The 27,043-nt window shown below is 40.2% G+C and overlaps 1 protein-coding gene across 8 annotated transcripts in view; it reads left to right on the top strand.

Annotated features, from left to right (window-relative positions):
- The window catches only part of SLC36A4 (solute carrier family 36 member 4), a 108,094-nt gene that overhangs the window by 17,645 nt on the left and 63,406 nt on the right, over nt 1-27,043 (top strand). For 7 of the 8 annotated variants that reach the window (XR_008730881.1, XR_008730880.1, XM_055701947.1 and 4 more), the window contains exons 6-8: nt 903-987; nt 9,098-9,325; nt 11,143-11,241. Coding sequence is in view for 6 of the 8 variants with exons in the window: in XM_055701947.1 (XP_055557922.1) it covers nt 903-987; nt 9,098-9,325; nt 11,143-11,241 (412 nt within the window). In the remaining 2 variants the exon portion in view is untranslated. The remainder of the gene's footprint in view (nt 1-902; nt 988-9,097; nt 9,326-11,142; nt 11,242-27,043) is intronic. The other variant, XM_055701948.1, reaches the window with a different exon arrangement.

Below are 27,043 nucleotides of genomic sequence, written 5' to 3'. Positions count from 1 at the left end.
TATTTTTTGGTCCTGTTATTTTCAAAGATGCAGCATCTTGCTTGCATCATGTGTTTTGGCAATTACTTTGTTTGAAATAAGGAAAAGGTGAGCTAGTCTTTTGAGATCTTTTGTGATGACTTCATAGGAACGGAGTAGGGCTCAGTTAGAGGGAAAAGTAGTTTGTAATGAAATAAAACGATAATTCTGTAATGCACCAAAGTGTTACAAGCCACAAGTGGTAATTTGATTTCCAGAGACACTGTGCTGCAGCAGATCCGTTCTCTGAAGCAGATCTCTGCTGTATGCCTGACTCTAGCAAAGAGTTTTGTTACACAACAGTGGCCTGAAGATACTCTCTGTAAGATTTTTCAAAAACAATCTGAACCATAGGTTAGAGTGTTTTTTCAGTGAGATACACATTCAGAAGCTGTATCTGGATACACTGATATAGGCTCACTTAACAAACATTTTCACATCTTACTATCTTGAATTGCTAAAACTCACATAACTTTGACTATGAGAGACATTTGATCTCTGGTCCTGGTGGAAAACTGCTGTCTTGGGGGCTGACGGATGCCAGCAGATTTTATATGTGCATTGAATATGTATGTCAGTTGTTTATATTTGTACCACATTGTTAAGTCTTTGAATTTAATTTTATGCCACTTTAAAATATGTGAGTACATCTTTTTTTTTTTTTTTTGAGGATCTTTGATGCCTACTTAATGTTACCTTAAAAAATGAACACATAAACCCCACCCTGTTTTGCCATAAGAGGAACCTGCATTGCAGCACTTGTAAGACTAACGTGGCATTTAAGTCTAGCATACTGTGACAAGGAGCAATAATTGCATATTAGGTAGAAATGGGTTAATTGTTTTGATCCTAAGTATAATGTATATTTGTGTTTTATTCCTCAGGTATGTTGTTGACTTTTTCCTGGTGATAACACAGCTGGGACTTTGTATTGTTTATGTTGTGTTCTTGGCAGAAAATGTGAAACAAGTGAGTAATGTTACTGTATGGAAACAGTTATGGGTTTAGATTAATTTTTCCTCATTTTTTATTTCCTATCCTGATAAAGTCCACTAGAACTACTTGTAAAATATGAAGTTGACAGGTGTACAGAATGGGTTCTACCACAGTTTCCGTAAAAGAGCTTTTGGTAATAAGGAGTAGTGTGCAAGGTGAAGTCAATTCAGATCTTGTGCAAGTATTTGTGGCTTCATTGCACTCTGATTTCTGTGTTGAATTAAACAATTGATTGTGGAAATGATAGAAAATAAGGCTGAAACTGGACTAGGAGACAGTTGTCCCTGATTGTTTGTGGTGTGTGGCTTTTTTTGTTTTTGTTTTTGGTTTTTTTTTTTGCCAGGCCTTGTGCTGGCTTCCTTTCCCCCTCCCCCTGACCTCCTAGGCATATTTTATCCTTTTCATGTCACTGAAATATTTCTTTAGTTCTGTTTGTCCCTTCCATTTTCTAGAATGGTCTTATCTGCCACATAATCCATTGTATCTAAACCAGTCCTCGTTTTTTTTTCTTAAAAATGCCTGACATTGACATTTCTGCAGCCTCCTAGTAGCTAGTTCCAATGCTTTCTTATCTGTCAGACAGCTCTTTTTTTGTAGAAGCTTAAAATTTATCAGCATTTTAAGTCCTTTATTTCATGTTCTAGCTAAAGTAATTTATTCTTTTCTATTTGTGGATGCCTTTTATATTTTGAATATTGTTATCATGTCTCCCCTTTATTAGATCGAGGGGGGACATGACAGAACCTAATAATTCATCTTGCTTTTCTGTGGATGCTCTGTAGTTGGTCACATTTCTCTCTTTTTTTTTTTTTTTTCCAAGTTTTATCCCTGAAGTTGGTTATGCTACTGTAGTTGAAGTTTTACTTGTGACCAATAGAGCTGAAAGGTTATTTCACAGGTCTTACAGATCATATTTCAGACATGACACTTCAGTATAACGGTCATTTTGCAGGACCATGTCATTGCTAATCCGTGATTGATTTGTGATCCACTTTGGTCTCTTGATCCTTTAGAGCTGCATTCTAGGCAATTCTGCTGGTTCTTTCTTTCTGTACGGATGGTTTCTGCTTGTTTATAGAATCCTTTATTTTTTTCTTACTGGATTAATTTTTAACAGTTCTCAAGGTTGACTTTTAATCCTTTTCTTCAATATTCTTTCACTTTCCATCTGGAATAGATGTTTAAACCCTGCTTACTACATCATCTGTGTTATTAATGAAAATATTAAATAGCATGGCTTGTGTAGCATTTCATGTGCTTTACTGTAACTACCATTATGCATATAATATGTAGTGTTGAACATATGGAAACACATTTCTGTATGTTGTAGATTTTTTAAATAGACTGGGTATTAATTATTAGAAAAATACTGTGCAAGTTTAAGGATGTCTAAAAAGCAAATATTTCATCATGCCATATTTGTGAAAAAGTCAATTAAAAATTTCAAATGGATCCCCACACCCACAAATGCCTATGCACCTCCCATGCAACTCCCAAACATTTCAATGAAACCCAGCTACTCCTTTTCTCCCCTACAACCACTGGTCGCTGACAAAAGCAACCAAAACCATGCCTGTCACTTTCATGACAGCTGCTCCTGCTTTAGTTCGTGCTTTTTGTCTCTCATCCTCCAGTCCTTCTAGCTCTTCTTTTTCTCAGTGGTGGAGATTTTTCTGTTGATGGGTTCCTGATGTCTGTTGGTCCTTCCTCTTTGCGTGCTCAGCAACCGCAGTCAGCAGCTTGTGTGTCTGAGCAGGTGGTCCAAGGGAGGTCAGTCAGCACACGTTGGGTGCTCAAACAGGAGCCACAGGCACTTTGAACTTGGGGTGTGCTCTCCTCCATGGGCTTGTTAAGATGCCAGGACTCTACCAAAGTCCTCTGCTGTGTTTTCTGATCATAAGCTTATGTTTAGTCACTTCCATAAAACTAATGGGGAAGAATCTGGGTCTGTGTCTGTGTGCTGCTGTAATTAGTGAAGTGGGTGAGGGATAAGGTATGGCAGGTTACTGGGTATTAATCATCCCTATGGACTCTTACTCTACGCACGAGGTAGAATAAAGGTGTCTTGGCATAGCTTAATTTAATTAGGAAGAAGAGTGTCCCTTTGGGGAGTTAGTACATAGAAGATAGTATGTTTTTTTCCTCCTCTTGTAGATAAGTTCTATAGGTGAAGAACCCTGTCAAGATGAGGCAGATTTGTGTATTTGGAAGCTGGATACTCTGTAATTTGTATCTTGGGAGAGAGGGGGGGACAAAAAAAAAAAAAAGACAACCTCAAAACTACAGTCCTACTGTCACAATCTATCTCAATACCTAAAAATCCGATTTTACATCTGATGTCCTTGTGCTGCTGAAGTGGGGATTTTTCTTGCATCGTTTGTAATGTAAATTCAAGTTAAAGACTTTCCTATCAAATAAGTGTCTAATCTGCCAGTTGTTATATATGTGTTTGGACTTTAAGCAAAAGATGAGACTGAACACTTACTGACTTTGGCTTTTGTAGAGATTGGGAGGAAAAAAACCCAACCCCAAACCAAGAAACCAACTAAAACCTTTTCAGGAAAGCCGTTTCTGCTATCTTGAAGAGAAGTTGAAAGATCTTACAGGAAAGCAACGACTGAAAAAGCAGTAGCTCCAGAGACCCGTGACATGTACCCTATGGATAAATTAGTCATCAGCAATTCGGAAGTTCCACTTCCAAGTGCGTTTGGTTTAGCTTGCCCTGTGCCCTCTCTTCTGGCGGGGGTGGGGTGGGTGGGGGGGGGTGGGGGTGGGGAAGAAGTCTGTGGTTTCTTCCTGGCAGCTTTCTGTTGCAGAAATGTGTCCCTAGAGGGCACCAAAGCACACAGGTCGGTGCTGCTTGAACTTGTTTTGGGGTGGTGGAAGGATGGGGAAGGTGACCAGGGGGAACGGGGGGGTGCGTGGGGAGCTAAGATCAAAGAAGAACATACTACAAATGTTACTAATACCACTACTTGATCAATACCTCTGCGTTATGCTCCCTACTCTTCTGATCATGTTTGCATGTTGGTGTGTGCAAATTAAGCCCGCTGGAACTAACGGGAACTTCCACTGGGATCTTTGCTTTGATATTAGTTAAAACTAGCATCAACCCAAATTTCGCAGTCTCCTCCTTCACTTTATTTACCGTTTCAGAAAACTGAGATGTGACAGAGCATTTTAAAATGGTTCTGGCACATGAATGGAATATTCATCAGTCCAGATTACTTGGAGGTGAATATTTAGCTAGACACACAGTGGTACATGAAGTAAATATTTAGACTCACATCTTTCGAGTTCTGTGAAATGTTTTGATGCAGTATAACTTCTGGTGTTAAATCTTTTCTCATTAGTGTCTGTGGGATTAAAACAATGTTGCCTGCATTACTTTCAGATGAAGCTTTTCCTAAGGAATATTTTCCTGAGGCACCAAAGAAGCTTAAGTTGGTGGAGAGTTCTGGTTAACTCTGACAGGATGCAGTAAGGGGCTTATGGGTGATGTTGTCCAGAGTCTGAGAAGGATGATGAAACTGGAACAAAGAGCTTGGGGGTTGGCTGCAGCAATACTGGGGCAGGAACACACTGGCATAGGAAAAAGAATCTGTGCTCGAAGGAGCATGGTTCTTTTTTGTGCCATAGTTACTTTGCTTTGCCTGATTAAGCAACAGAAGACCTTAAGTAGAGCCTTGGCATTTATCAGCTTGCTCATGAATATTTGAGTTCTCTGGAGAAGTGTTCTTTTCTCATTGTTTGCTGATACAGCATGAACATGTTTTCATTTTTTGACTTTCCGGGAGCACTTTATTAGATCTTTAGCACTTAGAAGATGACCCATCAGTGGGATGCTCCATACTAGAATTTAGATTTTTTTTCCCCAGTTTTTATAAAAAAGTAAAAAAACCTCCCAAAACTTAGGTTTTGATCCTGCTAGATGTTGAGAAGTCCATAGACTCTATAACAGGAAGAGCAGGTTTTGGGGTACAGGCAAGGAAACAGGGGTCTTGGTTGAAGAGACTAAGGAAACATTTCTTGCTTCTGAGATCGTTCTTCTAAGTATCATGTTCATCAGTTGAACTGAATTTTCTGCTGTCACTAGCTGTGCATTAGTTGTTTCCTGAGTTGCCTGACATAAGGAATCTGGTAACCAGGTTTGCACAAGTGTTTGATCTTCCTGGATACATCTGAAGTTGGTAGATGCTGTGCTTGGGCTATGAGACATTAGGTGAAGCACTCCTGGAAAGAAAACAGACATTACACCATAATGTAAGTTAATGTTTGAATAACTGAGGTAACTTCTGATTAAGTCACCTTGTAACTGGGCACATCATTAGCCTTTGTAGTCGCTATGTCTAGGGACCTCAGTGGTTCTGTACTTCCTTTCTAAAACCACAATGATACTTCCACATGTGTTTTATGGAATTATTTGTGGAACTCCCAGGTGCAGTCATGATAAGCACAGAACAAAATGCAGATAATGTGTGTTCAGGTTGGAAGTTGAACAATGTTCACTGAGTTCTGTGACATACATAAAAGAATATGTATGTAAGCCTTTTTCAGTAACAGATCCATTGGATGGATAAGTGAAAAGATTCTTCTAAGTTGGCTGATATTCCATTGATATTTCAGATTATGTTGCTTTGTTCCGGAAAAAGACAGTTAGATAATAATGTCTGCTGTTCGTGGCCCAGCATGACTGCCATGTGCAGTAATGCACTAGCAACAGGAGACTGAAAGTATTTGTTGTCTGGAATAGGAATCTGAGACTATATTAATTCTAACATCGAGGAGACTAGGTTAGACAGATAGTGAGTCATAGTCCACCCTAACATAATCAGCAGTAAACTTGCACTGAGCTAAACAGCATTTGAGAAAGAGTCTAAAAAAACCCCAACCCCGCAACAAAATGTACTCCTGCTGCTTTGTATTTTGTTACTTGTTAGAAGAATTTTAAGTGTTATCTGATGAATTTTTTTAAAAAAATCTAGTAAAACACTTTCAAAGTGACCGTAATGTTAGCCTGCACTTGAACAAATCATTATGATCTCATCTTCATTAGAGGTTTCCTCTGCTGCTTCTTACTGTCACATCTCCCACAGCCATTTGTTCCACTCTAAGAAGGAGAACAGTAATCATTACTTTTTATAATTTTTGCATTTTACTTTCTGACTCAGCTTTCTTCCACTCATCAGTCACCCTTGCCTGTTTGTTTAGCTCTCCCACAAGATAAACCTTTGCTGGATGTGGTCTGGTGTGTGTCTTCTGAATCAATGTACAGAATCATTATTCTGTCATGTCTCAAAACCCACCTCTGCAGTATGGATATTGCCTGTGGCCTTGCCTAAACCCATAAGTGGTACTACCTTGATTGATGCTATTAAAGCTGCTTTATTGATATGAAGTTGATTTAAAGGTGTATATATCCACAAAAGGGGATAAACTGACCTCCTGCACTTATATGTCAGTATAACTGTGTCCATAATGACAGTTACGTGCTTACATGTACATGTATGTGTACAATAAATTAATCCCCAAAGGATTTTAGTAATGCAAAAACCTGCGTGTAATGGACATAATTAAAACACCTTGACAGTCAACAGTTGAACTGAAACTTTGAAAAGTTTCTTTTCTTTAATAAATTAAAATATAAATTTTATAAGTCATGGGCTTCACATTTTATAGCTGATGTTTTCAATGGGACTTACATGCTCAAAGCACATTATAAGTTCTTAGAAAACTGTCTTACAAGTCCTTGTGTGCAGAGCAGCTCTGGCTATCTGCAAATGATGCAAGTAAGTAAACACAAGAGACTTGTTAAAGTGTTCTGTGTTTCTATTTGAAGCATGGTGGGAAAGTAGGAAACTTGTACAGAGAGCTGTACTTCATGTGGCATTAGGGAGGTAATTTGGTTAAGTGGTTGACATACTGCTTGGTAAAGTGGAGTTACTGCAGCTGCGTGAATTCACTAGAATTCAGTTCTAAATGTATTTAGATCTTTGTAGCTTTCTAAAAATGTTATCATAATGAAAATAACAGACATTAAATGTCTTGTAAGTGACAAGATTCTTGCAAGGTGGAAACTGTTGGTGTTTGAAATGAGTGGTGGTCTCTGCTTTCATTTAAAGTGAGATTTCTGCAAAATGTGGTTGCAGAATTGTATCTTTTGTCTTTGTCATAATGATAAAATTTGTTTAGTGCTTTTTGTTAGAGAAAAGACTCTTAATTCTGTTTTGTTGAATTTGTGGATTGGTTGAAACAATGGAAATGAAGTGAATTGTGCAATTATTTTTTCTCCTAGACTTCTGAGTTTTGGCGTACTGGCCAATTTGAATGACTTGGTTTACATACACTTGGTTTTAGATTATCAGCTGACTCCCTCTGCCTCATGACATAGTGCCAGTGTCCCTTGATTGCCTACCATATCTCCAGCCTGTCCTCTTTTCTCCACTTCGTCCTCTTCCTCAAAGTAAAAAAACCCACACAACAAAACCAAAAAGCCCTGTTGTACTGTGACCTATTAAATAAAATAAATGCCATTATGTACTGGCAATTGTAGTGCTTGCTTAGGACTGCCATGGCTACATAAAAACTTACGCTGTAATGGTAATACTTGCCCCTTTTATTTTAACAGCTTAACATGTTTGGATTTTTGAGGCAGGATCTATAATCTTACTATTTCACTTGCACAGATGATAACTGACAGTTTAAAGAACAAACCACATAGAAGGAATTGTCCGTATATTAATCAGTCTTGGGATTGTGCCTGTGAACTGTGTGATAAGGATAATAACATATAAGAATTGCTACACTTGTATGTATACTTCCACACTTCCTGGGATTATAGGGTTATACAGCCTTCCTCTGAGTTAATTTCTGTATTGACTGTGGCTAAGTAGTTGGTAGTCTGACAGTACTTAGGAATCAGAGTGTTGTCTTCAGTTGTTTTTTTATATACTGATTTCCCAATTGTGTTTAAGTCTTTGTGCTATAAGGAACTGCCCCTCCTCCCCCCTGCCTAGGTATCTTTTCACAGTTGTCAAGGCCAAGGCTTTCTGCAGCATGAACAGGTTAAGCACAGTCATGTGCTGATTTGTAAGATGGCAAATGCAATGGAAGGGAAAAGGAAAGGATACACTCCTAGGGAAAAGGCATGATAAGATTAAAAAAAAATGGATTTGAACTGTTGTTGTTTTGTAGCAAGCACGGTAATTGCCAGCTCTTGATGTTTTGATGGTGGTGTGCACATAGCACAGAATGCATTTCCACAAAACGAATGTTGGCAGTTATGGCCACATTAACGTTTTTCTGAAAGAAGCAATGAGAGCTGTGAATAGTGCCAAACTCAGTCTTCTGAGCTGCACCATAGGCAACTGTTGTAATGTTATATACAAAAAACCTAATACTCTTTCATGTTGTATACTACTGTTTATCTATAAGCATTAATTTATGTCAATTTTGTGGATACAGGACTTTCAACTCCGAGCTAGCGGTTTTTAAATTGAGATAACATTGCTTAGTAAAAGAGCGAAAAATGAAATAATTTGTATTAGAAGAAAGACAGGGAAGTTCATATTCTAACATTATTTTGTATGTATGCTGCTATGATGTGTATGGCAAAGGCACAGGTTATTGGGCACTGAACTCAGGTACAATAGCAGTTGGTCATCTAACCCCTTTACTCTGCCTTAGAAAAATTCAGACTCTAAGATTTAGGCCTAGATCCATCTTGCTTGCCTTCATTTGGTTCGTTTTACCAAACTCGCCCTTTCTGAAAGAAATCTGATCTAAACTGCTCTCGTGGCTTTCCTCTTTAGTCAGTGGTGTGATAAAGACGCTTTCAGGTCCTGATTTTATCACTTGTCTGAAGGATGAAACACTTGCTAAAAGTGCCTAGTCTTGTCCTCTGCACTGAGAGTTACAGGGATCTCAGAACACCCGACACTTAGCAGGTAAAGCAGAAGGACAAATGACACTTAGCAGATAAAGCAGAAGGACAAATTTCCCTATAGAAAAATAGTGATGTGACCATATACTCAGTGCTACCACTGTGTAACACTTTTTTTTTTTTTTTTTTTTTCTTCTACAGGTCCATGAAGGATTCTTGGAAAACAAGAACGCTCCCATAAATGTCAGTGCCACCAGCAGTTCTTCTGAGAAAAGGAGTACTGACTTACGAATATACATGCTGTGTTTCCTGCCATTCATAATCCTTCTGGTCTTTATTCGTGACCTTAAGAACCTGTCTGTGCTTTCATTGCTTGCCAATCTGTCCACAGCTATCAGCCTGGTGATCATTTACCAGTACGTCGTTAGAGTGAGTATAAAAAATTTTATTATCTCTTTTTTCAGTGTGGCAAGTTATATTTGTTGCATATGGCAGTTGGTCTCTGATAGACGCATACTGACTGACAGTTTCTGAAAGGCAGAATTATCTTGTATTTAATTGAAGCATCTTAATTTAAGGAGATGCCTTAATACTTGAGACGTATTTTAAACATAGCCTTTTAAAGTACTTTTGAAAGAAAGGATAATATTGCTGCACTTAATAAAAATATGTAATGTAATGACTTGGGGTTCTTGAGTGGAAGAATACATGAATTTTTATGGGTTGCACACAGAATGTGCAAGGTTTTAATCTGTGGTCAATCTTTTTGTTGCAACAGAAGAACAATTCCAACAGCAAAGTTTATTTCTAATGTTTCTCCAGTAGAGTCAGGAAAAATCGAAGACTTTCCCTTTAGAGAATACTTATTGCAAACTTCATCTCCTGAGAAGTTGAATAGTTGCTGCGTTTTCTGGGTTGCTGCTGTTTTTCATATTTGGAGGCATTTCATAATGAAACACATTAAACTGATGGCTTGTCGTGGTTTAACCCCAGCCAGCAACTGAGCCACATGCAGCTGCTCACTCACTCCTCCTGCATCAAAATGGATGGGGAGAGAATTGAAAAGTAAAAATGAGAAAACTTGTGGTTGAGAAAAAAGACTATTTATTAAGTAAAACAAAAGCCACGCACGCAAGCAAAGCAAACCAAGGAATTAATTTGCCACTTCCCACGGGCAGGCAGGGGTTCGGCCATCCCCAGGGCAGCCGGGCTCTGTCATGCGTAATGGTGACTTGGGAAGACAAACGCCATCACTCCAAATGTCCCCACTGATTCACGTGAGGGACATGATTCCATACGGTATGGGATATCCCTTTGGTAGGTTGGGGTCAGCTGTCCCGCCTGTTCCCTCCCAGCTCCTTGTGCCCCCCCAGCCTACACGCTAGTGAGGTGGTGTGAGAAACTGAAGGGGCCTTGGCTCTGTGTCAGCCCTGCTCAGCAACAGCTAAAACATCCCTAAATTATCAACATATTTTCAGCACGAATCCAAAACATAGCCTCATGCTAGCTACTATGAAGAAAATCAAGTCTACCCCAGCCAAGGCTAGCACATGGCTGAAAAAAAAAAATCACATGTAGAAACGTCTACATTTTTCTTTCTTAGGATTTTTGAAAAGTGATGACAATCACTTGCACACACAATGTAGGTAAGTGGTGAGTGCCACTGTTATTTGAGAAAGCTTTCACGTGTTATGAGACAAGTAGGAAGCGGGTGGGGAGGAAGGCAGAAAAGCCAGCGAGAGGTATTGGCTGGGCAAGGAGGCAGAAGAAATTACATAGAAGAGATTGGAGGAGACAATAATTAATTGTTCTGCAGGAACTCAGCTTCTGTTAAAAAGGTTTTCTTTTACTGTCCCTTATGATTATGGAGAAAATCTATGCAGTATGAAAGCAGATTAGAAAATGCAGTACTCTTGAGAAGTTTGCAGAGGATTAAGCTTAAGATGTGAGCTTCCCCTTTAGTTTTAGCTGACGCTCATTCATACACACCAGTGTGATACTTTAAATATGTAAATTTCTAGTGTCAGTAATGCGAACCTAGAATAAATATATGTGCAAAGATCTGTGGGTGAGTGGGAAGGTGGCTATAAATATGTACCAAATTTGGGAGGGAAACCAGGGATTGTAAATAGCAATGTATACACCATATGTATTGAGTTTTCTTTCCTGTAGCATAATGCATCAATCAAAATTGTAGGAACAGCTCATGTGCTTTACATAGCACTGTTTTGCTGTGTGTTCTTCAGGGTATAGCAGATCCTCGAAAACTGCCTCCTGTGGCTGACTGGAAGAAATACCCACTGTTTTTTGGGACTGCAATATTTGCTTTTGAAGGAATCTCTGTGGTAAGTGCTTTTTATTGACTCTTCAAAATACCTGAATCTGTGCTAGACGATGGGTTACGGGCAGTTTGTCCTGGTTTCAGCTGGGATAGAGTTAATTCTCTTCTTAGTAGTTAGTGCAGTGCTGTGTTTTGGCTCTGATGTGAGAACAATGTTGATATGACACTGATGGTTTCAGTTGTTGCTGGGTGATGTTTATACTAAATCAAGGACTTTTCAGTTCCTTGGGCCCTGCCAGCCAGAGGGCTGGGGGGGCATGGGACATTGGGAGGGGACACAGCCAGGACAGGTGACCTGAACTAGCCAAAGAGGAATTCCATATCATATGACGTAATGCTGAGTATATAAACTGCGGGAAGAAGAGGGAAGGAGGGGACATTTGGCATTATGGTGTTTGTCTTCCCGAGTAACCGTTACGTGTGACAGAGCCTGGCTGCCCTGGGGATGGCCGAACACCTGCCTGCCCAGGGAAGTGGGGAATGAATTCCTTGCTTTGCTTTGCTGGGTGCGTGGCTTTTGCTTTACCGATTAAATTGTTCTTATCTCAACCCTTGAGTTTTACATTCCTTTCCAATCCTCCTCCCCATCCCTCTGGGTGGGGGGGAGTGAGAAAGCAGCTGAGTGGTGCTTGGTTGCCGGCTGGGGTTAACAACAGGAGTAAAACTGTGTCGTGGTTTATTTTGTTGATTTTGTTGAAGCACTAATCTCCCATATTGGTATGAAAAGGGTTAATTTACCTTGTCAAATAAGGCAAAAATTGAGAAGCAACAGCCCCATCAAAGGGGAATTCGGTGAATACTGATTGCTACTTGGACACTTAGTACCTTCCCGAATTACAAGAATGCCTTTCTTTCCAAATAGATTGAGACACTAGTGTAATAATAACTCTTATCATAATATGCTATATAATAAAATAATACTCAGCTAATAATATGATGATACTATAATTATAAAAATTCAGCACCTCAGTTTTAGGTGATGAGTGTGTAAAAATAGAAACATATTCAGAATCCTCCTTTTCATTTGGGATCACTGAGCACAAAGTAATTTACTAGAAATGTCTTACTCTTCCTGCTGCAAACTTGTCTATAGATCTGACTTGATAGAGATGTCGATGCTAAGTAAAAGGATAGAAGTTTCAGAATATTTTTTTTGATTCATGGCCTTCTGACAGTGAACCTCAGTTCCTCATTGTTTCCTGAAAGGTGTCAATTAAATAGATCTATCATTCTGAAAATTTAGTTTTTAAAAGTGGATCTTTTTTAACGTCTTGCTCACTGCTGTTTCTAAGGGCCTTCTGATCGCATCTCACACTAGCAAAGTTTGCAAGTTAGTTAGCACTTTTGTTTCACATGGCATATTTTAAAAAGCAGCTGAAGAGGCTTCTGGGAGTGGGAGGTCATAATGTCTTTAAATTGTGAAGAAATTACTGTAGACACTTTATTTGTTACTAATATATTTACATGCTTCAGCAAGTGTTACTGTATACTTAAAACTAAAACAACAAACCACCAACTCACTCTTCTACCACCGAAAAAACCCAAATGAAAACAACAGCAAAACAGCATGCAATTAACCTGAAATGACCGTCTGTCATTGACATTACAGAAGAGTTTTCAGATCTCTTTTGTCAGCTCTGACTTGAACCAGAATATTTCACCTTGCTGCTGCATTATAACTGCTAGAAGAGCTGAACAGGAGAACCTTTTAACTCCTATTGTGTTACAAAAGTGTGTTTTCACACATGGGATATGTGGATCTAGTGACTGTGAGTCTCCATTCAAACTGTTCTGGACTGCTTCTCGAACTGAGATGACTGATGCAGAGATTTAGCTACCATATATCTGTGTGTATCTGGACATCTTTCCTTCTGTCATTTGTCTGGGATTGTTTGATGGCTACAAGTCTTGGGCAAAAACTCCACAGTCAGTAAGACAGATTGGACTACGCTAAGCTTGTTGCTCTTAAGTTGTATAGCCTGTGTAGATAAGACTGTACTTAACTGTGTGTGGGTAAACGCGAGTTATTTGCAGGAGATCTGATAGGTATCTCAGTCATATTAGATTTGCTCGTGTGCTGCCTAGCCCGCAGGTGTGTATTTGTAGCCAGGAGATCCCAAATGAGAGTCCTGCGAGCCTCAGGGAAGTGTGGAAGGCTTACCATTTGGTGGTGGTAGTTTATTGAATTATAGGTAGGGAATTGGTATATGGTAACTATTTTCTGGCATGTTAGATCCCACATCAGACAGCTCCTTAAATTTACATCAGCAGTAGCAACATTGACTTCTAATGTAAACCTTTAAAGAACTGCCTAGAGCATTTGCTTGATTGAATTCCTGGAATTCTTAAAAGATGCATTAGTAACAACCAGACTTTTTCCCTTTTTTTTTATTCAGGAGCATGTAATGTAGGTTTCATTTGACTTGTACCTTTAAACCCTAAAAATACCGCTTAATATTATCAGGTCCTAGCATTATTCAGTTATTGCATGCATTTCTGTATAGGCTGTCTCAATTTCTTACTTGATCATAATTTACTTTTCAAAGTAAATGAAGTGTTTCAGGTTTTTTACTTTTGTTCCTGGTGTTTATAAACTAATGTTTGTTCATTATGGTTTGATATACTTTGTGTGTGTGTACATTACACAAGACCATTAAAATGATGTGGCTACCTTTAAAAATTAAAATTAATCTGAAAGTGAAAATGTAGAGCCTAATATTTCTTCGTTATATGCAGAATGATATTAGTATGTCTCTGCTTCTCAGGGGTATTTTGAACATGCAGAATGTTTGCAGTGCATTCTTACGCTGTTGTTGCATGCACCATAGAGAAGATTTGAAGAAAAAATAATTTTATGGGTTTGAATAATCAGGACTAAACAAAATTTTTGAAGCATGAAGTAAAAAAGATGAGTGAAGCAAAGTGAGACATTTCCACTTTACATAGTTAAGATTTCATACAATTCTTGGTGATTGATTTAATTGATAACTAGATGTTACAGCTCAGTAAGTTACCATCATAATTGGACTGTGATATATGTGTATGTGTGTTTGTGGCCTCTTGCAAATGTGAAGTGAGACAAGTGAGTTTAAAATTCCCTCACTGAGATGTAAGCTGTTGTGTTTTAATTCACATTGCAATGGATCAAGAATACTCGCATAGTCAGTTGCTGTTGTATAGCTGAGGTGGCGCCTTGGTACCATGTTCCTATATCCATGTGGCTGAACTGATCTGGTAAGGAAAAAAAAAAACCCCACATTTAATCAGATTGGCTCCGTAGTCTGCTCTCTCTGATGAAGGCACTCAAAATGGATTTACATAATCTTGGTCTTGTTAGAGACTTGATTTTAGATTTTATTCTGGAATATATTGCAAATAAGATTTATTACTGTGAATCTATCTGAACATTATAAACAGATGCCTTAAGGTCTTAATTTTATCAGAGAAGGTGATTGTGATTGATTCATTTTATGCAATAAGTTGGCCATAAACGGTTATGACAGTTCATTTTTCCTTTTCCTTGATTCCAAGTATATGTTATGGTAATTCTCATCTGAGAACTGCCAGGTTAATGAATGTTACAAAGAAGGACAGCAAATGAAATTCTGAGATTTTTGGTCTGGTTAAATCATCTTAAGCAGAACCTGACAAAAGTGGAAAAATGCCCTTGGTGTGGTTTTTCCACCACTATTGTTCTGTGTAATATGGTCTTTCCTGCTAGGAATATTTAATGATCAACAATTCGAGTATAGGAATGAATGGTTTATAAGGCTCCCTATAAAACAGTACAGCTTAGCCATAGCAGTCAGGAGGATTTAATTTCAGAGATACTTAACTGATTTTGTTTTTATTATCAGGGGAGTGGCTAATGTAGACAAATAGTAATTGCCAGTTCATAAATGCCACGCTTAGCATGGAAACATGTTTGTCTGGTTTCTTTGAACTGAACAGTAGGCTGCAGGGGAAATACTCTAGCACCGATTTATTTTTTCATCCCACTATTCTAAAAAAATTTTTATACATTGATTTTTTTCTTTTCTAGTTCAGCACTTGTCATCACTTAAAGTATGACTGTAGTTCTTCAGTAATTCTATTAAAATTAGTGAGACTAAGTAAACAGAGGAGTATAAAATCCTGTTCACTATGGGGAATGTGATTCAGGGAGGTGCAGTGATTCAGCAGATTCCTGGTAGAATTTTATTCTTCATCTTGAGACTGTATTTCTCTTTTAGACGGTGAGTGTATTAATATGGGCTTTGGTTAAAACCTGTTGTTAGTTTAGGACTCATTAGCTGTCCTTGTGTAATAAGAAAATCAGCAGTATGGAAATAATTTGGAGTATTGTTGCTTTGACTTTGGTCGATCCCTAGATAAACAGACTTTAAAAAGCTTAATTTTACTGACTTGCATCTGTAATAAAGGAGGAAGGACAGCCTATTTATAATTGAAATACAGAATCTCAAATAAACCAGGGTAGTGCCTAGAAACTAGTACTTGCATAATGCTAAGAGGTAGTTAAACATTTCATCAGCCAGTGCTGTAAAACCATTTTGAGATATTTTAATTAAAAAATGTTGAATTGATGATATTAATATGATGAATTGAGCTGTTCATGTCTGCCTTCAAGGTGAATTTAAACTCCTATTTGAGGGCAGATTTGACCAATTTTGTCGCTTCACTAAAGTCCAGGCCAGCTGTTGATTTGTTGCTACAACTGCTACAGCAAAGGTAAAGTTAGCGCTGTCAAAAGGCTGATTAATGTTAATGCGTGCTAAACGGAGTGATACTTGTAACAGGATGAGAAAGTGCTGCGCTGTGTTGCTTGTGCTGTTCATTCCTTTGCTCCATGTTTGAGTTGTCTGTAAAGGTGGGGTCATTGCTGATTGGTATAAGGTACCTGCTGCAAGTTGTGAACGTCTTGGCGGCCAGGTGGTAATCGCTGCTGTGTGCTAACAGGAGGAGTTGGCATCGGGGTACCCAGCGATCCCTTAATGCTGAGTTAGCAAACAGCAACTGGGAGCTCAGTACTGTCAGTCTGGTGGTTGTAATTTATAGTGGTGAGAGTTGGTTTGGGAATTCAACACTTGTAAGATTTTAAGATTATCAGGGTGACCTTGTGAAAATTGTATTGACTAGTGGCATCAGTACAGTTTGTAGAATGGTAGTAGCAACTGAAATGCAGTACTCCTAAGTGGATACAACAGACCATTTAAGATACTTGGTTTTGTTTTAATATTTAAGTGAAGGTGTTGGTTCAGAAAGGAATAACATGTTAATTAGGAGATGGAGAAAATGTATATTCAGCCCTCAGTGGACCTTTTTGAGTAGAGGGCTCTGCTGGGAGTGGGAGAATCTGCAGCTGCTTCTTTTCCCTCTGTACTTTGGCTGTGGATTCCCTGTGCCAGTTGATGCTGCCTGGTGAATCACAAGGCTGGTGTTCAGGCCACAGAAGAGAGTACCGACACTATTTCTGGAATACAGGAGCTGCAGGTGGTATAATGGGGTGAATGTGTCTTTCACAGAACATATAACATTGTTTTGTAAGAACCATGTTTGAGAGCCTCTTGCATATTCCAAAGGCGAGTAGGTCAGTTTTTATAGTAAATGTGAGATTTTTGTTACTGAATTAAAAAGTAACTTCAGACTGTGCTCCTGAGTGTTCCCAAAATGTTGTTAAACCTCTTAAGCGTACTTTTCAGAGGAGTGTAAAAGCAAAGCCTTCAGGCTTGCGTATCCCTGTAGCATTACTATGTGCAGGTAATAGCTTTGCATAATGTTACACAGTTACACTTAATGAATATTTTCCAGTGAAAGTCTGGTTGGCTTTCTTGTTTGAAGTATAAAAACCAAATCCAAATGTGGAAGTGATGTTTTAACATGAGCTTCAGGGGGAAGGAAGATGAAATAGATTCATAACATTTAAACAAGAAAAGGATGAAATAGATCCATAATATTTAAAAAAGAAAGATAAATTTTCTTCTCTGTTCTATATAATAAACTAAGTTAAATATGGTTTCTACAATTAAGTGTGGTTTGTGGCTTTGTTTTTTTTCCCCTGTTGACTGCTGCAGACTGATTAGCCTAGCAAAGAGAAAATGTTATTTTCCAACATTAATTTCAGGTTTGGAAAATTAGGCTTCTGATATTTTAGCCTATTACTTGAAGATGTCTGTTCAAACTGCTTTTAAACTTGAATATCACAGCTTCACAGTAGAAGGCAGGGTGGTATTTGTATAGCAAAAGACAGTCTCTGGAATCTCATTAGGCAGCAGCTAACCAATTCCAGGAGATTTAAAAAAGAGAAAACTAAGTGGATTATAATTTTAAAATGTCGTTATTTGGATTTTGAAAGTGATGTGGATGAGCTTGTTAGGCCTGTGGCTTTGAGATAAAAGCCTCTCACTGTCAAAAATTCTTTTGCCAGATTAGTATTGTCCTTTAAAAAGAAATAATAATGAAACCAAATGACACTCTTCTGTTGTCTTTTAAGACCAGACTGGATTTGTCAGAAGCAGACATTTAACAGGTAGCATGACATCATCTAAATCTACTTGGCCATTTCTAGACTGGAGTGTATCAATTTCCTTTGGTGTTCTTTGAGGTGATACAAAGGCTTGTCTCCTCAAAATAGGAAAGGCGGGAGTTCTCAGAGGATGTTTTTGCATTTGGACAAACAAGCGTAGGTGACTGGAGTCGATCACTGTGGAGATGACCTGCTCCTGAATGTACGTGGTAAATGTTGTGTCAGCAAAATCTACTGTGTTGGCTGCAACTACTATACATAATCACTTGGTTTGGATGTCTTCTGAAGATGATTGATGTGAGATAGGAGGAAAAAGGTTATGGGCAGGTGGAATAGAGAATGTTGTTAGATATAGCAGATAAAAAAAGAAGTTGTATCCAAAACTGCAAAAAGTTCATCATCTGCCATATTCAGCTGAATGTTGATAAAATCTCAGGCAACTCGATATTACCTCTTTGTCAAGTTAAATGTTCCTTACCAATATGCTGGACTTCCTGAGTATGGAGGAAGTTCCTTTGACCCTGAAGAACCATTTGTTTGTGCATATTCAAACTTTAATACATCCTGTATTGACAGTGAATCTTACAAACAGAAGACTCTGAGTACGAGTTTCTTTCAGGCCGCATCCCGTACTTGATGCTTGCAACATTCAAATGTTTCTTTTTCCTTAGAAAACCTAAGATATACATGCATTTACACAAATAGGAAAATAATGGCGTTTAAGTTTACTGTTTGGTCACCTGAAATGTTTCTTAATCATCACGTGATTCGGTGACTTTGGAGGAATGGGGAAAGAGCAAGAGTGACAGCATGCCAAGCTGTCGTGTTCTGCTTTGCCAGCTCGTGGGAGATGTGTTTTGGGGCCTGGTATACATGGCTTCAGTGAGGCACAAAAGCTAATTCTTCTGTTTAGACGTGACCCTGGTTTAGATGGAAAACTTGTCTGTCTTAAGTATACATGCAGTAGAGCCAGAGTGAGATGCATGCTGCTTATGCTAAACATATGTATAATTCAGCAGCGTAGTTAAATAATTTCAGGTAGAAATATTTTTACGTAATTTACTTTGCTTTTCTGGTGTCAGATTTTTTTCATTCCCCCCAGCACATTATTCTGTAATATTTCTAAGCTGCTTCTATTTTAACTTGCAATGGTCTCAGGTAAGATTTCCTCCTTTCTGCTGTTCTGAGTGCTTATCTGCAGTGTGTGAAATTGTCTAAGTAATACTTAAATACAAGTCCTCATTATATGACAAACCTTTTGAATATAGCTATGAAGATGCAAAAATGTTAGTACTTTTTTCTGGAGAGAGCAGCTAACTGGAATAAATGCTTGTATCCTTAGTTTTAGACTTTAATATCTGTCATTTAATTGTCAGCATCTTAATTTCACCATCTTAATGATTAATTTCACTAGGATTTTTCCCACTCTCTGCAAGCCTTTTCATTGCTGAAGGTAGCATTGTAGTGTGTGTGTATATGTGACAATAATTAAAATCTAAGTTCTAGTTTCCTTCTTAAATATTTGGCCAACATAGTTGTTTTGTAGATTAAATCTACTGTAATTCATAGAATAATTTTCATTTATTCGATCAAGCATGATGGAGACAGTTTAAAAAAGAAAGTGATTTTATTGATCGGCTCAAAGTACTGATATTAATAGACCTGTGATTTTTGTCAAAGGACTTTTACACTCAGTAGTGTCCTTGAATGTTCACTAAAGAATAGTGTTCCTAACCCAAAAATTTTTTATGAATACATGTTCTCCTGATTTGAAAGAGCCCTAATCATTTGCTGTTGAACACTTCGCAAGCATCAGTAGTGGCTCCCTAATAAACATTGCGGCTTAAAATTATCATATTGATCTGTCAAGAGCAGCAGAAAACTAATCCTGTGGGAAATGGGAGAGGTGAAAAGGAAAAATTGTAATGGCAAAGGTGTTTGAAAGAAGATCATAGCAGGAAGTGCTATGTTTTGTATTCTTCAACTTGTCTTTGTTGTGTATCCTTCAACTTGTCTTGTACTGAAGCTGTTTTAGCACTTCACAGAAGCAGCGATGCGTGGCTTAGCTGTCAAGGTGCCATGCTCTCATGTCAAATGGAAGTGTATGAAACTTTCTGCTCATCTAAGAAGAGCAAATATCAGTCAGTGTCTTCCCTCCCTATTTTGGATAGATTGATTTTGTTTGGAAGAGGATGATTATTTGTTTTGATGATGGTCATATTAAAATGTAAGATGTGATTTGCAAAATGCTTTCTGTGTTGGACAACAGGCTTAAAAAAGTTAAAAGGAAAAAATAACTTCTGGAGAAAATGTCAGACTCAGATGGCAAGCCAAGTAGAATATATATAATTCCTTCAACCATTGTTAAATCAAGGCCATCAGAATTGGGCAATGGATTGGTGTTTTGTGGGTATGAGTAATTATTTTTCCCGGTGAAACAAGTAGGAAGCTGCTTTGCTGGAACCCGAGAAGATGGGATTTTGGAGTGAATTAGGATTGCTCATTACATTTCAGAAGGCAGTGTTCTGTAATGAGAACCTGTCTTCTGGATTTATTTGTATAAATCTTTCATTACAAAAATGGATGTACAGTCACCATTTGGCTTGCATCTTTCCTTGGGTAATAGTAGACACACTTTCATTTGCAGTCATAAGGGATCTGTTAAGGAACGTTAGTTTGTTTATTGTACTTGTTGCAAAACAGTGAGGTTCTGCATCTTCCTCAAGAGAGTGAGCTTTAAAAATGCATCTAAAAGACATGGACTCAGAAAGCTTGTTGCTCAGAAATTTAATTAAAAATAATACCTTTTCTGTACGACGGAAGGGGAGAGGTGCAAGGACAGAGAAGCAAAACATAGCAATGTAATAATGACATATGTCATGATCCTAATTTGACTTGGAGAAACCATATTTTTTCTGCAGACATTCCCCGGTGTTCTGCGGGGTTGTAGTTCCACCTTTCAGTGAACAAATAAATACACTGGTACTTCCTGCAGACAAGGGGTGGGCCAGGCCTGGGCTGCATTGATTTACTGAGGATTCAGCCTTCTGTCTTAGGGGGTTAGGTAGTAGAATTTATGTTTACATACCTTGAATACCTTTGATACCAGCTTCCTCAGCTTTTTTGTTTTAAATGAAAAGAGCTTTATTTTGTTACGGTAGGACATGATTATAGCTATCTTTTTTGAGTAAATATTGCTATTGGCTTTAATTTTCCAAAATTCTTGAGTTGTCTGTACCTTAATCTAATCAAAACATCTGTTTAGCTGTCTCACCTACATGAAATACTTATTTTAAAAGTTTAAGGGATGGAGAATTGCTTTATTCTTACCATTTTAGCAGTATTTCTTGGAAAAAGGAGAGATGACCGTATGCATTTAAACATTAAGCATGTCTGCTAGTAAGTTATCCATTACAGGATTAGTTTTTAGTGGCCATGACACTTAAATCACAGTTTATTTGATTATCTTCAGGCTGAATTCTCTTGTGTTTGTTGTTTTTTTTTTTTTGTCCAGTCATATAAAATATGCAGTAGAGATTTTTGATGGGAATTAAAGTCCCCTGCAGCTTAGTTGAAGGAAGACTGAGTGGAGCAGTAATTTCAAGGCCAGGAATGAGGAGGCGATGGTATTCCTGGGGGATGTTTATACCTACTTCATGCAGCTTGAAATGAAAGAGAAGGTACTCTGTATAATGGATGATGGTAGATGAACCAGGTTATTTCAGAGATTCAGTTACGCTGCTTTTCCAGTAAATTACAGGTACTTTTGAGTTTATTTGGTGGAGGGTGAGAGGAAGATGGATTATACTTATTTAGTAAATTAAGAAATCAAAGCTTGATAGTTACTAAAGGAATCAAGTAGTAAGTTTCACGGAAGCTAATAGTAGCAACGTGTGCCACTGTCTCAAAAACAACAGGAAGAATTTTGTGAGCAGGTGACAGAGGAAAAGGTGGAGGAGGGAGAAAAATGGTGGAAAATGAGAAATTATGAAAAGGATCAGTTTCAACTAAAATATCTGATTTCATAGGTGTCAAGGGCTAAGATAGGGGACTAGTGTGAACTGGGGGAAAAAGAGCATGAAGGAAACAGCAGAAAATCAGAAGCAGGAAAAAGACCCTTTAAAAAAGTCGTTTTTTCTTTTTTAAAAAAAATATCTTTGCAACTCTGAAACTTAACTCATCTCATGGTTCTCTCACCTCCAGTGTTCTGCCCCTGGTGATCTTGCCTGGGAGAGAAGGCAATTCCCCAGAGTTTTCCCTGACCGTAGTATTTAACATCACTAGGTTGTGCAGTGGTTGTATATGTGGTGATAGGTTATAGGTCTGAAGAGTGTGGGAGGTATTGGACTAGATGAACGATACTGTGTGTTACAGCAAAGTGGCCGTTTGAATAAGCATATAGTAACGTTGAAGCCTTAGTGTGAGATAGTGTGAATTGACATGACATCTCTTTTGAGAGAAGGTGTTACTATGCAGGACAGAGAGAATCAGAGGTGTGGTGTGGTGCTGGTTGGTTTATTTTTTGGGTTTTTTTTTTTTTTTTCTTTCAAAGCTATTCAATCATCTAGGTGGGGTGTTTGCTGTTTAAGGAAATAATTGAAAAGAATTGAAGAGTGGAATTAACTTCTGGCTCCAGAAAAGGTACAAGAAAGCATGTTCAGCTTCAGTGTTCCAAAAAGGAAGCAATAAACCCCCCCCAAAAAAGGATTTGGGAAAGGAACCATGTCTCTTTCACATGCAGTTTAAATGTTACGTTTTCTGAAGTTGTTGCTACAGGGACTGGGAAGAAAGGTAGAGTGACAATCTATCCGGCACCTGCTACCCAACAGTGACATAGTGTCAGAAGAAGCACTGACTGCCATCAGCCTCTGTCTCCTTATGAACACTTCATGGATCTTTGGGATCCTGATGCAGTTTAACAGTTTAGGGAGCAGGGAGTTTGGGTAATATATGTGTAATTGGTTTTCATTTGGCTTCATGTTAGTCCTGTGAAGTACAGAACTTTTCCGCTTGTCTGGAATAATTGATACAGGGGTACTGTGTAAAACCTGGCTCAGTTCTGCCAAGGGAAGCATCTCCTGCAGTGACAGCAACTGTGCTGTGTAGGGTGCCTGACCCTGGGAAGGCTCACTGCTGAGGCTGGAAAAGGGGACAGGGTCACCTGGACCAAGGAATGTGGGAAAGGCTCCTCATCTGGGCAGGCTGGAGGCAAATCTAGTCCTGATACCACCTCAGGGATAAGCAGGGAGAAATTAGCAGTTTCAGATTTGAAGATCTGGTCTTTGGCTAGTGATATTATTACCCTACATTTCTTTTTCCATATCTTTTCCTTAAATTCAGTATAAATGAAGGTTGCAATGTTAAAAGGAGATTGTTGATGCGGGGACACGTTTAGATGTAGTATGTTTCATTTTGACCTAATCATTACTGAGCATGAAGTGATATTATTGAGGTTAATGAGTAAACTTGATTGTACTGGGTTTGTATGGCCAGGTTTTGGTGTTTGGGGGGGCCGGGGTGCCAGGGGCCGGCTGCAGCGGGGGGGCTGCGGGCAGCTCCCCCCGGCCGGCAGAGCCGCTGCCCCCCGGCTCCAGGCCGGGCCCGCCGCTGGCCGAGGCCGAGCCCCGCAGCCGCGGGGGCAGCGCCGCGGGAAGAAGGGGCTGAGAAGGGGAAAAACCCCCGCGGGGGGGAACAGCGGCGGGAGCGAGGGGGGCCGGGAGGGGCGAGCAGCAGCCCCGCAGCCCCCCGGGGCAGGGCCGGGCCGGGCCGGGCCGGAGGAGGCCGGGGGGGCTCCGGGCGCCGCAGCAGAGGCTCCCCGGCAGCCCGCGGGGAAGGGCAGGGCAGGGCCGGGCAGGGCAGCCCCCGGCGGGGCAGGCTGTGCCCCTCAGCCCACGGAGCCCGCGGGGGAGCAGCTCCCCCCCGCAGCCCGGGGCAGGGGGTGCCCGCGGGGGGCTGTGACCCGCGGGGGCCGCGCTGGAGCCGGCTCCGGGCAGGGCCCGTGGCCCCGCGGGGAGGAGCCCGGGCCGGGGCCGGGCTGCGGGCAGGGCCGGTGCCCCCGGGGGGGCTGGAGCCGGCTGGGCCTGAGGGGCTGCGCCCCGCGGGGGGCCCCGCCGGGACAGGCCGTGAGGAGCCGCAGCCCCGGGAGGGCCCCGCGCTGCAGAAGCCCGTGCAGGGCTGTCTCCCGTGGGAGGGCCCCGCACCGGGGCAGGGGCAGAGGGCGAGGGGGAAGGAGCAGCAGAGACAGCGGGTGATGCGCTCACCGCAGCCCCGTTCCCGGTCCTCCGTGACGCTCAGGGAGGGAGGAGGGAGGGAAATTGGAATTGAAGTTGGGCTTGAGAAGAAGGGAGGGGTGGGAGATGGGTGTTCTTAAGTTTTTGTTTTAGTTCTCGTTACCTTACTCTATTTTGAATGGCAATAAATTAAACTAATTTCCTTCAGTGGAGTCTGTTTTGCCTATGCTGATAATTGCTAAGTGATCTGCCTGCCCTTATCTTGACCGAAAAGCTTTTTCTATTTTCTCTCCCCTATCCAGTTGAGGAGGAGGGTGACAGAGCAGCTTTGGTGGACACCTGGCATCCAGCCAGGTTCAAACCACAATGCTTAATTTAATGGATGGTTAAAAAGCAAGAGTTAGTATGCTTAAGGGAATTGTCCTATAATGTTTTTAAATAGCTATTTTATTTTATTTAAGTCTTTTTTTTTTTTTTTTTCTTGGAGAAACGTGGGTCTTCAGACTGGGGTTAAATGCAAAAGACTGAAAAATTGCAGTACAGGTAGAAGTTTAAAGGAAATTTATATTTGAATACTTCCTCTGGATGTAAGCACGTTGAACATAATGTGTGTCACTGGTCCTTTGTTTTCCTTTATGAGCTAAGTTTGATAGACAACTCTATGACAGTCTTGTCTGCTTGTACAAATAAGTTTATTGAAATATAAAAAGCCTAAAAATAGTAATAAAATCATAACAGCTGTTAATAAATATAACAATATTTGTAGGTTGCCTGTGAGGAATTGTAAATGGTACTTGCTCTTTATTCTATTGATTTCACATTACTTCAATTCACATATTGATGTCTAGGTTGAATTTCTCATAATAATAACATTTTCAGTTTTTTCACATATGACCTATGGGAAATCATAGCATCTTGCTGAAGGTAACAATGTGCATCATTAGAACCACAGGAAAATTAAGTTGGAAAAGACCTCTGGAGGTAGTCAAGTGCAAACTTGCTCAAAAAATGCTCTACCTTCAGCTGGATGAGTTTCCTTGGGACTCTGTCCAGCTGAGTTATGAAAGTATCTGAGAATGGAGGCTCTACAATATCTTTTGGTAGTCTTTCCCAGTAATTTGCTGTTCTTTCTAAAACAATTTTTCCTTAGGTACAACTGGAAATTCCCCTTGCTGCAGCTAATCACTGTTGCTTCTCATTTTTTCATAGTGCACCTCTTAGAAATTGGCTCTGTCTTCTATGCAAGTGCTCTATCCCTTTGGTTAGCTGAGGGCTTCAAGGAGATTCCCTGCTGTCGCCTTCTCTTCAGGATGAATAAACTCTGCTCTCAGCTTCTCATGTGCTCCAGCCTGCTAGCCACCTTGACCTCCCTCAGCTGGACTTCCCCCTATGTCAATGTCTGTCTTGTGCTAGGTGGTGAAAACTGGACATGGTATCCAGGTGCAGTTCAAGTGCCACAGAGAGGAAGAATATTTGACCTGCTGCCTCTTCTCTTGCTGGTGTAGCCCATGTGCATGCACAGTCTGCTTGAAGGTGGGCTGGTGACTCATGTTTGACTTCTTGTCTGTCAGGATGCCCGGGTCCCTTTCTGCAGAAATGCTCCCTAGCATGACAGTCCTCAACTTCTACTTCTGCATGGCATTTCTCTGTCCAGTGTTGAGGACTTTGCTTTTGTCTTTGAGCTTCGTGAGGTTTCTGTCTGCCCAGTCCTCCAGCTTGTTGAAGTCCCTCCGAACTGAGGCTCTACTTTCCTTTTTATCAACTGTTATTCCCAACTTAATGTCATCTGCCAACATGCTAAGGATATGTTCTGTCCCATGATCCACGTCATTAATAAGGATATTAATCAGCATCACCCCTACTATCAACCCTGCAGGAGCAACATAAGTAACCGGTCTCCTGATGAACTTTGTACCCTTGGAGCCTTCTAGCCCAGACTGTTTTCGCCCAATTTGTAATCCTGCCATCCAGTTCCTGTGTCTCTAATTTTGTTAAAAAGGATGCTGTGGGATCCTGCATAGGTAGCCTGGCTCAGCTGAAGTAAATGACATCCACTGCTTTCCCTTTATCCGTAGAGCCAATCTTTTAATTTCAAAGGGCCGTGAGATTGGCTAAGTGTGGTTTATCCTTGATAAATCCATGCTGGCTTGGGGGTTCAGAGAATGCTTTGGGCAGATGAGGCAACCATTGCCCTGAGCCTTGCCTGTGAGGAAGGAGCACTTCATAGTCCCTATAGTCTTAGATCTGGATGGTGTCTTCCCTCAGGAGTTTGTCTTGGTTCAATCCCGACATGTCAGGGGTGGCCACTCAAGCTGGTGCAAGGGACCTTGCTGTGCAGCTAGTCACCACCTGTGTTATGCAGATCCAGCAGTGGCACATGGTCTTGAGCAATGTCTCCAGGCTTCCTGTGCACCCCCTCCCACAGCCATGACTGCGCCAGCTGCCTTGATCCTGGTTACTGGAGCTGCCTGGGGTCAAGTCCCTGGGAGGCTGGACCCGAGTCCCTTCACTGCCTCGCAGCATTTGCTGCTCAGCAGGAAAACTCCTGTGCTGTCTTTCAGCTCCCAACTGCTACTTGCTTACCTCCTGGATGCTGCTGCGTGCTCCTTCCTCCTGCTCTGCTCTCTGTACAGGGAGTGGAAGCCATTCTGCATTTGTGTGTATATAAAATGTCATTACTAGTAATAGTTATTGATTAAAATCTGATGCAGTCATATAAACTTATCTTCTCTTTAGAATGTCCATAAGCTGGTGTTTGTTGTACATTTGTAATGTTTTTCTATTTCAGTTGGAGGTTTAGCCAAAAGTAGGAGGTTTCTTTCTCTTCTGCATTTTTTATGAATAGCCTGCAGGGCTTTTTTTGTGAAAGAAGGTGTAGAATCATAGATGAGTTTTGGTTGGAAGGGACCTTTAAAGGTTCTCTAGTCCAAGCCCCCTGCAATGAGCAGGGACGTCAACTAGATCAGGTTGCTCAGAGCCCTGTCCAACCTGACCATGAATGTTTCCAGGCATGGAGCATCAATAATGTCTCTGGGCAACCTGTGCCAGTGTTT

The sequence above is a fragment of the Falco cherrug genome, chromosome 2 (genome assembly GCF_023634085.1).
Source record: "Falco cherrug isolate bFalChe1 chromosome 2, bFalChe1.pri, whole genome shotgun sequence".
Taxonomy (NCBI): Eukaryota; Metazoa; Chordata; class Aves; order Falconiformes; family Falconidae; genus Falco; species Falco cherrug.
This window is presented reverse-complemented; position numbering and strand designations above follow the sequence as displayed.